This window comes from Ambystoma mexicanum, chromosome 10, assembly GCF_040938575.1.
Source record: "Ambystoma mexicanum isolate Mex_15411 chromosome 10, UKY_AmexF1_1, whole genome shotgun sequence".
Taxonomy (NCBI): Eukaryota; Metazoa; Chordata; class Amphibia; order Caudata; family Ambystomatidae; genus Ambystoma; species Ambystoma mexicanum.
This window is the reverse complement of record NC_090932.1, coordinates 1,489,038,714-1,489,055,761: the sequence shown is the minus strand read 5'-3', so window position 1 is coordinate 1,489,055,761 and position 17,048 is coordinate 1,489,038,714. Positions and strand designations below refer to the sequence as shown.

The window sequence follows — 17,048 nt, the reverse complement described above, 5'->3', positions numbered from 1 at the left end:
TGCCGGAATGCAGTGTGAAGACCTCCGGAGCGCACGAAGAGTAGGTAAGCCTTTGCCTTTCAGATGCCGGAATGCTAACCTGTTCTTTCTTGTCTTTATAGGTGTTGCTGAAGACTGGATTCAGGATGGTAAGCCTTTGCCTTTCAGATGCCGGAATGCTAACCTGTTCTTTCTTGTCTTTATAGGTGTTGCTGAAGACTGGATTCAGGATGGTAAGCCTTTTTCCTTAGGCCCTGGACCGGATGCAGAAGACACGATGAGCGTTCTGCTGCAGAGGTTGCAGAATAACGCAAAGCAAGATTCATCCACCGGGTGTGGTTTAAATAGCCTCCTGTAGTGCTTAGGTGTCTCCTTCCACAGCCACGCCTAAGTAAGAAAAGAGTTCCTGGTTTCCAGAAGAGTTCCAGTGTTCTGAATCTAGGGAGTGGCTCCAGCCCCACCCAACAGGAAAAGTAGTTCCAAACAGAAGAGGATCAGAGGCTCAACTGGCAGGCAAGTAAGCAGCATGGTCTGCTGAAGGTAAGTCCACCCAAGCATTATGAGCCCGGCGCTTCGAGCGCTGGGACTGGGCATATTTATGAGCCTGGTGCCACTGGCGCCAGGACTGGGTCCAAAAGGTCCCAATTGGGACTGGTTGGCACTCGGAACCTGGGTTATGGATCTGCTTCCAAGGGAGTTGGGAAAACCCTGACCTTTTGGAAGCAGAGATCATGACAGTAATCAAGAAGTCTACTATACAGAATCCTTTCAAATCGTTAGCAGCGAATGGAACTGAAACGTGCGATTTTTACGCAGAACAGAAAAAATTCACCAAAACCGGTACGAGAAGCAATAAAGAAAACCAAGAGGAAAAAAATTGATCGAGAGCATTTTTAAGAAATGTAACAACTCTAGGGTGGATGAAGGACAATGTAAGATCCCCATACCCACTGCCTTAACAGCCCAACTGACAAGTCTAGCCCCAAGGCATATACAAAAACAACTTACTGATCACTCACAAATACAGAGGAACAACAGCAGCAAGAAATACTGATTAACTTATCAGTATATCTGGATCCTGAACAGCCCTCGATGTCGACACGAGTATAAATGGAGGAGGACCCTTCACTGATTTATACTTGATCATTATGACAAAGGCCATACGGACTAACTCCGTCCTATGATTTATTGTGCGAAGACATTTCTGATAATGAGTTGGACGCTTCTGTATAGGAATACTCCTCAGTCATTAATCTTACCTCTCATTACGACGAATCAATAAGAGAAGAAAACAGTTTGCACAAGGCGACAAAGTGCTGCAGCGTATGGGAACGAGCAAAAGCAACGAGACATGGAATTGAAATGACCAAACTTTGTTGATCCATGGGCACATATAAGATTGAATACATTGAAAATGGAAAGACTGGAAATCAGAAATGACTCACTTATTTTAAACAGAACCAACATTCTTCGCCTTTAGCACACAGTACCTTTACCAAAATTCTTCAGGTCAGAAGACCTAAAGCTGGTCCAATTCATTCATGACTCAGTTACCGATCGAGTACGGATTGATTTCGACTCTATACATATTGTGAACAAAGTTCTTGATATGGCTGTTCTCCGCCAATTGGGATTTAGCTATACATCATTTGGAGATGACAACGAAGTGGATGAACAGACAAAATAAAGTATAAACCAAGAAAGAGATGTCGCATCAAAATTCCAATAATGCAACACCAAACAGATTTCAAACGATGTGACCATCATAACCCAGAGAACATCATACACTGGTAACCAAAGCATACTATGCTCTAAATACACCAAGCACTTATGGAGGGATATAGAGAAGTCCATTACCTCCTTTAACTCTACCAGAAAATGGCAAAGATAACCATTGGTTCAACATAATTATTCTCTATCAGTTTGCTCCTGGAACACTTAGAGGATTTGCCCATCTGCACCAAAGCAAGACCAACGAGCTAGATACTTTTCACTTTATTTGTCTACAAGAAACCTGGATAGTGGACCAACAGACATGCAAAGGATTTCTTACATTGATAAACAGTGATTCTCCGAGCAAAAGGTCGCCCATCCACGAGTCAACTAACTTTGATTAAAAATGAGGCGAAGATAGAAGCGATAGAAGCTAAAAATGTAAACCCATGGACCCAGTTGACAATATGTGAATATCCCTTACACAATCGGGTGATTAACCAGAAAAAAAAGGAACTACGGAAGGAACTGAAAACAATCGCAAAAACAGGAGACCCAGACAACCTCCACCTAATGAAAATGGCAAAACAACGTCACAGAAACTGGATTAAACCGATACAGATGCTGACGAGCCAAAATGAAGCAGTGTATTTTAAAAGCTCTGAAATCAAATAACCTAAGGGTGCTATGGAAACTTCTGAACCCGCAAACCCAGCGGCAGGAACTACTAACTCAGGATGTTCCAGAAGCAATATGGCTAGCACATTTCTCTACCCTTTACAAGGAAAAGGAATGTAACAGAGACGTCAAAACATTACCTGAATCTGAAACGCCATGGGACTGGGACCAACAGGGTATTCTCTCCATGATTAATAACCTAAATACCTCACAGGCTCCCGGCCCGCATGCATTATGCAATGCTATTTTGAAGCGCAATCCAGATATATGGTCTGATATATGCAAACAAATCTTTACCATCATTGCTGACACAACGCAGATACCTTTGTCATAGAAGATGGCCACGCTGATTCCTATCTTTAAGCATGGAGACTGGAAAGCGCCCAATAATTACCGTCCCATAGCGTTATTAGATCTCTGCAATATTTTCACCACATTTCTACAAAAGTCTGCCAGCATGGGTTATAAACACCAAAAGATATGATGAAAGACAAACAGGCTTTGTGAAAAACACCGGCACTAACTTCAATGTACTTCTCAACCTGGTGAAACAAGAATCTATCTTGCACAAATGTCCAGTATATGCAGCTTTCATCGATCTTCACTTGGCCTTTGACTTGGTAAATCGACACAAACTGTGGGCCAAACTTACACTCTGGAAATGCCCGCCTGATGTACTTGACCCGATAAAACTACTGTATACAAATACAATGATTAAGCTAAGATTGTCACAAGATGGAGTTGTATGGGCACCCATACACACAATGAATGGGTTTAAACCGGGCTGCCCACTAGCCACAACCTTATTCAATCTATACACAGCAGACCTTGCAGAGGAACAACGCTTTGCTTCAGCTAATTCCCCTAGAATCAACGCTACTCCACTGCCCTGTATGTCATATGCGGACAACATTGTGATACCGGATAAAACTCTGCCTGGGAATGTGGCTCAGACATTCTGAAGTGGAGAACGAATGGGCTGAAAATCTGAAAGTAAAGACACGATCCCTGGCACGTCAAGGCCTTTATATCCATAACAAATTTCGAAAATACTCCCTGAAACCTGTAATTTTTTACAGACAGACGGTTGTGGCAATCCTGTCATACGGGAGCGAATCAATGATAAACATAGATCAATCAATCTGGCAGATACTCGAAGAAATATTTTGGCGTAAAGTGCTGGCCCTACCGATGGCATACCCAATGCCCTGAATTCGGCACGAGATTGCAACACAATCGCTTGATTCCAGAGTGACCTGGAAACACCTTGATTCATATAGAAAGACCAATAATGAGTAACATACCGGCATTTTAATTTTTACAAAATAGACATAACTCCATTGCTGTCACTGCTCTTAATGCCTGGAAGCAAGGTGCAGTGACAAAACTACAGCAAGCTGACATTAGCATGGACATGCTAATGCATCGACCGCAACAAGCAAAAAAGCAAATCATGCAAAATTATTGGATCAACACAAATCAACTGAAAATGACATACCAGCTGAACATCAATTGCTGACTTGATATTAGACCAATAATTGGTTGCCGCAGTACTTGATGCTATTTCGAGATTGGCACATTAGAGATCTATATCTTAGATTTTGACTCAATTTTTTACTGACCCGTGAAGTACTACAAGATGAGACAAATTCCTGTAACGCTTGAACACTGCCGATTTTGTGCACAACTGGATACGGTCGAATCTCTTTTTCACATTATAATGGAGTGAACGGGCTGATAGAAAAACGAATATTATTCAGAGACATGTTGACTACCACAAAAACGCTGAGGGCTCCGAATCAAAGATTGGCTCAGATCCTTTCAGGAATTTATAAAAACCTTGTTATAACCATCATCTCATTTTGGATCATCGAACCATACAGAGATGTATTGATTTAAAATTCATTTGGCTATGAACAAGGATGATGAAAATGCAATATATTATATAAACGTCTGTATTGCAGAGAATATAAATGAAATAAGCTTGTAAATAAACAAAATCATTTAAAAAAATCATTGTTGTCCTCCCTGTGTTTTCCCCCTCCTTGTCTTGTCACACCTAGAAACACTTGTGTACAGGCGCGTTATAAATGCCATAGATCATATCATGCAAGTAAAACACAGCTTTTGCCACCCAAATTTGAAATCTCCATTCTGACGGCAAGAATATATGTAATTTCAATATGGAGTCTCTCTGACAATGTCAGGCCGGTGCAGGGAATGTTCTTGTGTTCTCTTAAACCGGTGCATTTTTGTCTTCATTTGAATTCACTCGCAATAGCATTGTAGTCTACTTTCTTATAACTCTTCATTACAGACAGATGCGTTTTGTCTCCCCTTTGAGATTAATGACCACTAGCAGGACACCTTTTAAACCTTCTGAGTTATCGGGTCAAAAAGACATGCCTTTTTTTACAAGCTTCATCAGCAGTGTTCGTTAATAGCTTTTCATGGGTTTTCAGGGTGTTGACAGTCGTCTCCTCACCTTTAAAAGCACATTTGCTTAACCAACATATATAATAAATTCCTGACATGATAGCAAAAATCATCATAACTCTTGTATTATGGAGGATCCTAGCAAGCCAATGGAATTACCGAGGACCTAAGGGAACACACAGTGTATCTATTCTCTTTATTCAGTATGGCCACACATTTAATATCTGCAAGATTGTTTTCTTAATTATTGCTACATAGTCAGCATTTGAATCCAGTAATGTGCGACAAACAGAACGCGGTTGCCGTTCAGTGAGGCATGCGTCAAAGAGAACAAATGTGCGGCTTTAACTTCATTACAGTGTTCAAGGCAAGGATCTATCTACGTGGTATTGCATGCATGATTCTTCATAATTGCGGTTTAGATCATCATTGCGTTTGAGTCAGGAAAGCGCAGGTACAGCAAACAGTCTTAACAGCAACCAGACGGGATGCACACTGGCTGCCAATCAAAGAACGTATTGACTTTAGAACTTTATCCATTGCACACAAGTGCATCTACAAAGAAGCTCCTCCCTACCTCAACAATTGTCTCACTCAGGAACGACCAGTGTGCTTTTTAAGATCTAGCTCCAGTATCTCACTGCTCACCCCTCGTTATAAGAGTAAAAGAGCTGGGGCGGGGTGGTGAGGGATCGGGGGAACAGCTTTGGTGTTACTGCACCTAACCTATGGAACACTCTCCCGGCAGTCATCAGAAACAAACAGTCCTATATAACGTTTGAAAAAAACGTGTAAAAACCTGGCTCTTTGATAAGTATGAATAATGCTTCCATCACCTGTTGTTGTTACCTTACGTTTCTGTACCACATGCTGTGATACTCTTCGGTTTGGCCGTTAGAAACATTTTATAAATATAAATAAAAATAAACTTTCTTTTTTTGGATCACCCGCAGATGTATGGGAAACTTCCACGACAGGCGGTCACAGGATCTAATGTGACAAGCATGCACCAATTGCATATAATCTTTAGTAAAATAGTAGCTGATAAAGTAACTAAAGGCAGCTATGTGTACTTCAGAATGTGAATCGAGTTTCAAATGGATTGTGTCCTCCCACGGGTTCCTCATCTTCGATGTATCCATATTCTGCTTTGCAGTTTCTGAAACTTTTTCAACAGCAGAGGGTGCTGTGTGGCATTGGGTCGATGTCCCTCAGCGGTTACCTTTCTCGTGTCCATACCTGATGTTGATGATGGTATAAATGGCATGCGCTGTGCCCATTGCTTCAGTTCCTTTTTTCTGCATGCACAGCAAACTCTTGGTATCGTTCCAGTCACCACAACGATTGCAACATTGTATTTCTTTTCAATCTTCAAGACGTCTACACCGAAAACGTGATTTAACTCGAAGATGTTGATCACTGACCCGCACAGAATTTGTCTCTGGTGCCTCAGCAAAGAATGCAAGGTTGAGTGGATTCGTTCGATGACCAGTAAGGCCTTAAGAGAGAAGGTCGAAACTCACCCTAGGTTGGTCAGTTTCAAAGTCTCCATCTTCTCCTTTGAAGAGAAAATCTTTAGAACAAAGATGTTTTACCAGAGAGAAGTCTCCAGAAAGGTCCCAAAAATGCTCTAAACATGCTAAGCATTGAAGATCCAGAAGTGACTTCGGTCACTCTTCTTCGTCGCGAAAGAAGTCGAAGAAACAAAGCCATTACTCCTCCTTCTGACTCCTCGCCCGACAAGCACCAAGTCTGCTTTCCCGATAAGACCGCCTCATCGGCCGAATGGTGAAGGTTCTGTCAGAAAATGATAGATGTACCAGAAGGCGGCCCCTACTGGTCCCTCGTAGAGCCGTACAAGGCTAGTCATTCCACCGGGTCGTCCAAGACCGGCAGGGAATCGAATGAGACTTTGACTTGCATGCCCAAAGGCCCGAGTCAGAAGGCCTCATGGATGTTGTCAAGAGTAGCATTGATAGTGTTGACCAGAGACCACATTGAATCCAAAGTTTCCTGTACCATCTGTGTTGAAGTGCTTGAAGTTGAAGGGCCCTTCGACGTCTACCTCGGATCCAACTTTGTGTTTGAAACCTCAGTCAAAGAAGTAAGTTTTCAAATCATTTGGATCCATTTTTGAGAAAGAAGAGGAATATCGTTTGGGTATGAATGTTTTGGACACCTAATGCTCCAGAAAAGTTGATCTCTAATCTAGTTTGGAGGACCGACTAGTGGTCTGCAGGAAGCCAGTGGTTTAGGTACCTCCCCTGAGGTAGCATTTGACACTCCAGATGTGAATGTACACCCTAATGCGGCCTATGGAATGGTTATGAACAGGGTAATTGAATAATTGGGTTGGGGGTGTCCTGCAAAGGATGTAACTCAGGGTGACCCTTACAGGCATCCTGGATCCCTCAGGAGCCTGTGTTGCCCTTTAATTCAGTTTAAAAACCCAATTTTAGAGAAATGGCAGAAGCCTGACACCACTCCTGCTGTAAACCTGGAGTTGGTGAAGAAATACAAACCACCTACTGTGGACCCGGTCTTTCTTTCAAGGCACCCTGCATCAGTGAGTTTGATGCAGGCAGCTACTTCCACTTTGAAGACTGCAGCTTATCCGACCATCCCCTCGGATAGAGATGATAAAAAGTATGATTCCCTGGCAAAAGTATTCTCTGTTGGAAGGATGGCTTTAAAATGCCCTTAATGCATCAAGATCTCTGGCAAAATACTTATACCTTGTGGAATACTCTTGCATAGGCTCCAGATAACATCCCTGACATTAAGATGAGAGATGGATTCTATAATCTCATCAATGATGGTAGAGCCCTCTTGCCAGTCCCTTCAGTTGGGCCAAGATGCATCAGATGGCATTGGCCAGTGTATGGGCCCTAGTGTGGTGATCAGGTGTGCATGGTTATACAAGTCTGGATTTGCCCCCAACGTCTGATAGAGGCTGCTGGACATGGCCTTTGATGGGTCCAACCTTTTTTGAACTAAAGGCCGACAACGGCTTAGGAAAGCTGCAAGCTTCTAAGGCTGATGCAAAATCATATTGGGCTTGCAGAGGACGTTCTTTTCGTTATTACTCCTTTTGGCCAAAGGGGAAGAGGTCAAGCTACCCAGAGAGGACAAAAGGGGGTTCACAAGTGCCCCCAGAGGAAGTGGAGGAAACACTGCTCAGGCAGCCACATCCTCACTGCCCTCTGCACAGCCACCGCCCCAAAACCTCTTTTAACACTTTGCTCACAGGACTCCGGGCGGAGGCAGTTTGACCCAGCATCTGCAAGGATGTTTGACCCAGCATCTACAAGGATGACATTGCTTTCGTTTGACCCAGCATCTGCAAAGCTGGCATTGCTTTACTTCAGTTGCATGGGCCCTTCAGACAGTGGCTCAAGGGTACTGTCTCCCATTTCTAGAAAGGCTCCTAGATTGTCCCCCGAATGAACAAGCTCTTTGGGAACCGGATTCGCTCCTACAGGAGATTTTCCCTTCTGGAGAAAGGTGCAGTGGAAGGGATACCTGTAACGGAGCAATACCAAGATTGTTATTCCACCTATTTTCTGGTTCCCAAGAAAGACTGAGGACTGCAAACCATCTTGGACCCGAGACGCTTGAACAAGTTCTTTGGGAAGGACAGATTCAAGATGCTCACTCTTTCGCAGATCCTCCAAGCCCTTCACCTCCAGTATTGGATTGTGTCACTCGATCTTCAGGATAGTTATTTTATACAGGTAAACTATGAACTATCTACTTCCTAGATTCTGTAGACTCTTCTGTCAACTCCCCAATCTACCTAGTTCTATAACTACTCTGCAGTGTTGACTTTACTATTTTCTTCCAAGAACACCCCCGCCTTTCAAATGAAATGACGGTAGTTGCTTGTACGACCTGGTAGTGTCAAGGAATGAACTGAATGATCCGCAGCGTCATGCATAGTCCGAGGCGTGCATACAAGGATACCACTCGCAAACAAAAACAGGCCAGTATCACTATTGTAGATGGGGAGTCAAAAGAGTATTTAAATAAAGTATACCTTTGCAATTTCTCAGATGATCTTGTTCAACTTCAACATGCTCAGCTGGAATCCTAGTACTTCATATACAAGGGATTTAATAGGATAATGTTCTCTACAAAATAATTGTGTGTGTAGCTTTTCGTCTACAGTCTGTTCACTCACTTTTCCACCCTCTGCCTGGGCGGAGATTAGATCTCCCTCGGACTGTAGTATCAGTATTCTAGAGGGCAGGAACAGACAGAGGCTGCTCTCCTTCTGTGTTAAGTCAACCCTCACTGACGGAGAAGCTGCACCTGCAGCTGTCTGCGAACCCTCGGTTGAAGCCAACAGTATGATCAGGCAATAAAGCTCTCTAGCTCTTGTCTCAGAAATGCTGCATGCAGAAGCAGAAGTGGGCATGGACGATCCTGCTGGCATGCGCCTTCTAGTATCGGTCACTCCTTCCAGTGAATTTCAGCGACAGAAGAGCCCTGGACCTCCAGGGTTACTCCTGGTGCTTTCAAGAGAGAACAGTGGAGATGTGTGCTCATTATCCAATTCACTGTACTTGGCATATTGAAACTATAATAATGTTAAAAGGCGCTATATAAAATACTTATGACTTGTCTTGTTAACTGCTTGAAATGAAGTCCACCAGTACTGAAATAAACTTTGGTGGCGAGTGAGAGGTTAAGTTCAATATGCTGAAGTAGCGGTTAGCCATTGCGCAAGTAAAACAGTGCCTTTGTGAGCCAAATTGCAAACCTCCATTCTGACAGCAATCCTACATGTAATTCAAAATGTATTGTAGTCCAAACTCCCAGACCGGTGCAGGGTATGAAGTGTCTGCTTCTCTTAAATCCCTCCATGGCGCTCAACTTTTCCTCCTCAATAATTAGCCAACATACAAAATACAATTATAATCCAAACCTAGCATGTTTTCAACAGCACACAACAGGAGGTCTATAGGACAACTCTTCTGAAGGGGATCTGTTCAGGGCTGTTTGGAACTTTGAGTGATTTGGCTTTAGCCTTAGGTTTAGTGTGAGGTTGTTCCTCGGTGGCTAGACTTTTTATTGCCCAGTGTAGAAAAGTGGCTCTTTTGTTGGATAAGTAATTTGCTGGAGCTGGATCGCAACAGTCCAAGGTGCATAATCCCTATCAGCCTGATATTTTACCCTGCACACATTCACTAATCCTTTTAACATAAGCAAGTCAAGCATGTTTTCTTAAGTTATATTGGAAACATAATTATATACTGTATGTGAACTGTCAAGTTCTGCTGAAAAAAATCAAATTAAAGTCACCTATAGTTAACAGATCCCCTTTAGTGAAATTGGCTATTATGCAGAAGGGAGAGACTTGAAGTAAGGTCTTAAAAAGATGCAGTAAGGATTAGAAGCCCCCCAAGCTTACCAGTGATCAAATAGAAAGCGTCACTTCTTATCTGCATCTGGACCTTCAGTGCAAAGTGGTGTGCCTGCCAAGCAGGATTTCTTTGGTCTTCCCCTTAGTGTACTAAAAGAAGTATTGTTACGGGAAGTGACTTGCAGGGCCCCTTTTCTGGTCTTGCAAGCATGTAAAGTTGCACCTCTGATCCTTTAGGAATTTGAGCAATTGCACCCTCTTACCAGGAAATGTGAGACCTGATATTAAGCGATTTCCCATTGGCCATTGAAAGGTTGATCATATAGTTCTGGTTGGCAACTTGTGCAGGTCATCTCCCTCCGCCCTCTTGATAAAAAGCTTTTGTTCCAGTTTATGCACATGTTTCCATTTTAAGGTCTTCACACCTAGCGAGAGCCACTGGACCAATCTCCCTAACATCTGTGAAGTGAAAGCCAATTACATCTGAGGTCTCTGTTGTCTCCTGAATGGGATTCTCATTAATGTCTCCCTTCACTCTCATGAAGTCCAGGTACTTCCTAACTTAATTTACCAACTGCTTAATTTCCCTTGTTTTATTTCAGAAAGCTTCACCCAGGTTAAGTTATTTGGTGACCAGGCGCTTATTGAGGGATGCTTGGTTTCTTATGTGTTCTGCCATATTTGATGACACTCCGTAGCTCATCAGCCTCTCTACTCACACCAGTCCTCTGGCTTAAAATAGTTCTGCAAGTTGCTTGTCTGTGGACCAGGATGTGGCTGCCCCTTTTTTGGTGGCAGATGGGCTTAGCAAGCTGAAGGTCGCACCACACATGTGTCCCCATTAAAGAGTGCTAATTCTCTGTAATTCTATGGGGCCTGTGAAAGCACCAAACACTGGAGGCATCCCTTAACACTGATATGAATGGGCCCCACTACAGCAGGCACAGGACTCATTTCACACCTACCTTGGGAACTAGATGAAACACCATGATCATCTACCCATGGTGTTCAAGCCGGATTTCCCACAACCTGGAGAGAATGCTGAAAATAAAGCTCAAGCTTTATGCACCGCTCGCTGATCTTGGCTCTGACCCTCAGGGGTCAGTGGCTACTCTTCAAGGATCAAAGCCTTTGCAGCATCTGACAATTGCTACCATGAGATCTTCTCAACAAAGTCTTGTGTGGAAGTGAGCATCGCTGTGATGACAGGAAACATTACCAGCTTGCAGACCCACACTCTGGCTTGATTGAATCTTTGCTGATCTAATAAATGATCTTTCCCTGTTTGGCACTCAGTTACTCAAAAAACGCCCCGCAAGGTGGTTGGTTGAAGAGGGGGCAGAGTAGAATTGGATAAAGGCAGTTTTATATAAATCAAATTTGATACTTTTTCCTTTCTTGAAAGAAAAATGGCATCCTGGGAAATCTATTGTTGGTTCTATCCAGTTGAACCAACGACAAAATCACACCTGATGACAATTGATTAGCTTTGGATTCATTTAATTGGACAGCCAGTACAGAAGATGACTTTGATGCAGGTAGTTGGATATGAAATTGGTGCTGTACTGCTGGGATTGGGTGAGATTTGTTGGTCATGTAGATGATGGATGATCCTATTTGACATTGCTGCTTGTGCTTAATGTGACGAATTGTAGGTATTCATTCCTTCTCAGTATAAAAGAGGAGAGAGTCTGAGACAGAGAATTCATTACAAGGATAACTTAAAAAGGGGGACTATAAGCCCAACTCGGCAAAGCCTGAAATTAAAGACTGAGAGGAGTCTACAAGGGATGACCAGAGTGTGAGGAACCATCACCAGAGAAACCATTCTAAATATAGGACCACGGAAAGCACGAAAACCAAGAGTTCTTTGAAGAACTGATCTTAGAGGCTATCCAAGGAGACCATGTTATGAACTATATGTACCACAGTGAGAGACTACCTGAAGAGGAGACCAGGCGAGTAAAACACATCTTGGCTGATCTAGGTTAGTTATAGTATTGGGGTCAGATAGTTAGTTTGGAAGGGAGGACACATTTACTTTGGACTTCCTGACAACCTAATTTAGTTCTTTATATAGGTGGGGTATTCCCTCTAGCAATAGGGAAAGTTAGGCCTTTTATTTATAATTTCATTAAAGATATTGAATAATGTCCTCCGTGTGTTCGACTATTTCTTCAGACCTGCCACATTCCCTTGAAGACATGATGGTTTTATTGGTATGTACTGGTATCTGGTGTCGAAGGAGGGGATTATAATGGTTTAGTATGTTCACTTATTTAGGGCTGGATGTATCGGAAGGATATGCTACCACTGCAGTGCTGACCTTGCACATTCTGCTCCTGTGACCTGCCTAGTTCAGAGGAAACGGAAGTGGTCTACCACAGGCCACTTCCTGACTGAGAATACCTAAAGGTAAAACATTGACGACATTGAATCTTGGTTTCAGTTGAAAGAATTTCTTGTAACAGCTGATCCTAGTTTGGTTTCTGATGCGCCCGTCCCATGTATCTGCCTTGACGTTCGATGCTGGGTTTAGCCTCTTGCGCTTCTGAAGTCTGTACGTTTTTTAAAGTCTATATAGCTACACAAATAGTACGCTTTAACATTAGGGAGAACACGCACTTAAACCTGGGTTGATGATTGCTTCTGCCCCAAGTTGAGTCTGATATCTTCCAGAAGGACCGCTATCGACCGGTTCTGTTTGTTTTATTCTGCAAACTGCTGTTGCTTTCCCTTTGTCTTAGATCTGAAAGCTTGCTCAGTTCTAAACGTTTTCTTTTTGTTTTACATGGCAAAGTTCTGCAAATAAACTTGCAGAAAAAAAATTGTTTCGGTTTTAAAATGTGTTTGGAAAAAGAAAGGATGGGGTTGTACTTAAATGGTGGCGTTTTCTTTTGCTACCGAAGATGTGACTTAATGTTTTCTGTCTTTCAGCGATCAGACCCTGCTCTTTCTTATGAATCCTTGATGAAAAGGGCTGTTTCCTTGGTAACAGACAGCACTCACACCTACCTATCGCAGACAACGTATGCACTCAGTGAAGCATTAACGGAATATACAAAGGTGAGATGGATTTTGCTGGATCAGGTACAAACGCATTTAGGGTATTCCCCCTCACGCCCCTCTTCCTGTACTAGGATTTCCCCTATTCACCTCTGGGGTTGGATAGTATTCATTCATTTATGGCACTATGTACATCAAATAGAAATCTGAGCAATAACAAAGTAGAAAAGCTGTGGAAGCCCTGCATCCAGAAAAGAATACAGCGATATTAACCGAGGCAGTAGGCTGACACTGTTGGTAACGGCCCAACGACCAAGTTAAGGGCCTGAGCGAAGCAGTCGGCCCACCGCCTCGTTTATTAACGCCATTAGTGAAATGCATGATCTGTGGGGTAAGGAGGACCTTCAGCAACATATACATTACATTTTTGGAACTAAAAGCTATCTTTCCTGGTCTCGGGGCTTTTCTGCTAATTTACACAGACACCACTTTCATGTTTTATTTAAACAAGCAGGGTGGGACAGAATCAGCCACCCTTTGCCGTCTGGCCTGGATGTGCTCAGTTGAATGAATCATGCTCCTTACAAATGGAAACTAGACAGCAGGGTGCTGTGACCAGTTTTTTAGGCATGGGGCACACCAATGCGGAAGGGGCAAGATTAGATGGGGCATCGGGCTGGGTGTACGCACGTGCTTGATGTGGATGCACGTGCGTGGGTGGTGCTGGATGTGGATGCACTGTGTGTGTGTGTGTGTGTGTGTGTGTGTGTGTGGCGAGTTGGCTGTGGATGCACGGGGGGCTAGCTGCAGGTGAGATGCAGATGCGCGCACGTGGTGGGGGGTGGCTGGATGCATGTACATGGAGGGGGGGCTGGATGCAGATGCGGGTGCGCAGTGGGGGGGTGTCTGCATATACACACAGGGCTGGATGCGCGCGTGGGGAATGATGTGTGTGTGTGTGTGTGTGTGTGTGTGTGTGTCTGTCTGTCTGTCTGTCTGTCTGTCTGTCTCCAGGGGAAGACTATGACGGGGACGTGCAAGAGGGATCATGGGGGTGGGGAGTTGGCGGGGACGCCCAAGGTTTTTCTCAATCCCCCAAGAAAGACAATTCCTACCAAGGGAGAAGCTTAAGATGGTCACTCAAACCAGATTCTGAGCACATTGGAGGTGCGCCTTGTACCTTCAGAATTCTTACCTTAAATGCATGTCCATTTATGGCCCACATCGCAAAGATCAATTGCTTTTCAATATAGCGGGAGTACTACCAATACAAAGTCCTTCCCTTCGGTCTGACCTCAGCCCTGTAGGTGTTGACAAAGATTGGATGCCTTCATGGCACACCCCTTCCTACAAGGGGTAAATATATACCCATATTTAGACTGGCTCACCACGCTGTCACAAGTCAGGGATTCAGCCTTGATTGTAATGTATGTGCTAAACTGAATAATACATCCGGAGAAATCAATGTTACCAGTTATAACGTTTCAGCAACTCCTGGGTCTAATGGCATCATGCATATTGGTGATTCCTTTCTCCAGGTTGCACATTTGTCACGTGAAGTTGCATTTAAAGTCTGTATGGAATCTGCCGACTCATCCCCACACAACAAATCGGGATGGAAGAGAAAACCTCACAACAGGAGTGCTCCCTCCACCCATAAGGGATTTGGTAATGGATGCGTCCTTCGCTGGAGAGGCGGGGCAGGCTGTTATAAACGCATCTGAAATACACAATCTTTCGGGTAAGGAGGACCTTGAAAGCCATCTTCATTGGTGTCCGGTCTTTTCTACTGATTTACACAAACGCCACGTTTTATTATAAACCAGTAGGGTGGGACACAATCAGCCACCCTTTGCCTCCTGGCCTTAGAGGTCTGGGCATGATGTTTAGATCATGCGATCTCCCAAGTGGCGTCCCACATACCAGGGGTGGGGAATATCAGAGCAGATGTGCTCAGTCTGATGACTCATGCTCCGCACAAATGGAAAATAGAAAACAGGGCGCTGTGATCATTTTTTCAGGGCTTGGGCAAATAATTTTTTCTTGCGAGAAATGTACACTGTACGCATCATGGAAGGGGCAGAATTCGCTGTGGCATGCTTTCCTGCCTCTCTGGGATGGGCAGACCCTACATGCTTTTCTGCCGCTTACACTAATGTGCTAGGTTCTTCACAAATTGAAACGATTGAAAAAGCGCCATATGATTCTGATGACACCAAGAAATATTTAGTTTTCAGATCGTCAAACGCTGAAATGTCAGAACTCCTTGAAAATGCCCGAGTTGAAGGATATGCTTTCCCAACAGAAGATCAGGGTTTTACATCCCATACCCTCAATCGCTGTCCTTGGCAGCTTGGTCCCTGAGGACCTAGTATTTGTAAAACATTTTATTGGCATTTTATACATAAGTAAACGAGTTTCAAATGCTTCCTTTTCAGCAGTACAGTTCTCTCATTCGTATGATAATTGCACGTCTTTAAACGGAACAACAAACACAAACTGTCTTCACTTGGTGGGTAAAGTGGACTATGTAACATTCCTTCATTTAGTGCAGATTGTCGGGGGCGCCTCTTACGACGCACAATTTCCTCTATGGGGGTGGCACAAATGTAGTTATGTCTGTGACGTACAGTTGTTAGCACAACATCAGGTTTTCACTAACCTACATATGGCCCTGAGAACCTAGTATATGGTCACATTGGTCTTTTGCCAAAAATAAAGTTGCACTAAAGGACGGCACCAGGGCTCAGTACTACGAGCAAGTGGACTCGTTTTTGACACTGGTGTTTGGAGAAACAATAGGAGCTGCAGCCAGCACCACACAATGATGTCATACCACATCTGCCAGAATCCAGGGTGTCGGTAGAAACGTGCCAGACATATTTGTTGGCGTTAGGGGCATAACTGAACAAGGGAGAAATGGATTTCTCCTTGTCAAACAAGGTGGTCAAAAGGCACTTGACTGGACTGATGAAACTCTACCCACCAAGATGAAAACCTTACTGTCGATGGGATCTAGCTATTGTACTATCTGCTCTCATGCAGAGGGCTTTTCAATTATGGCTTTCACAGATCAAAAACGGGTTCCTCAGAAAACAGGTTTTCTGGTTGCTCTCATCTGCCAGGCAGAACTATATTATATATTGAAGAGCCCTATATTATTTTTCACAAGGCAAAAGGTGGTGCTTAGAACAAAACAAACCTTTCTGCCAAAAGTTGTCAGAAGTTTTCATCTGAACTAGGAAATTGCCTTGCCAGTCTTTTTGTCAGTCTCCTTCTACGGAGGCTGAAAGGACTTTGTGATCCCTGCATGCATCTAGGGCTTCAAAGTTTTATTTGCACAGAACAAAAGATCCGAAAGGGGTCTGAACTGTTTGTGAACATGGGTGGGAACATGCCCGGAGAGGTGGCCACAAAGGCGTCCATAGCTCGCTGGATAGTTTTGGAGGCATATCGATTGCTTGGCAAGGACTCTCCTAAGGGGCTTCATGCCTGCTTATTTAGGGGTGAAGGCGTGCCGGTAGTGTTCCAGAGACATGTGCCGATACAAGACCTTTTGTTAAGCGGCAACTTGGGCTAATGCACACTCATTCTGTAAATATTAGTCATCGATGGCAGTTCAAGAAATGATGCATCCTTTGTGCAGGCAGTCTTTAGAAACCTGCGCATTAATTTCAACTGCCCCTTTTTGAAGTAGGGTGCTTTTGAATCTCCCAGCAGTGTGGAGGAGACGGGACGTAAGAATACGAAAAGGTTACTCACTGTAGTGACACTGTTACTCTAGTCTATTGTCCCTTTTCCTCCATACACCCACTCTCCATGCCCTCTGTATATATATATATATATATATATATATATATATATATATATA

General features: G+C 43.6%; 1 protein-coding gene across 1 annotated transcript in view; it reads left to right on the top strand.

The window, feature by feature from the left end:
• Nucleotides 1-17,048, top strand: part of DIABLO (diablo IAP-binding mitochondrial protein) — a 337,779-nt gene that overhangs the window by 132,954 nt on the left and 187,777 nt on the right. Inside the window, exon 3 of the mRNA XM_069619599.1 lies at nt 13,109-13,237. Within this exon, the coding sequence (XP_069475700.1) occupies nt 13,109-13,237 (129 nt within the window). The remainder of the gene's footprint in view (nt 1-13,108; nt 13,238-17,048) is intronic.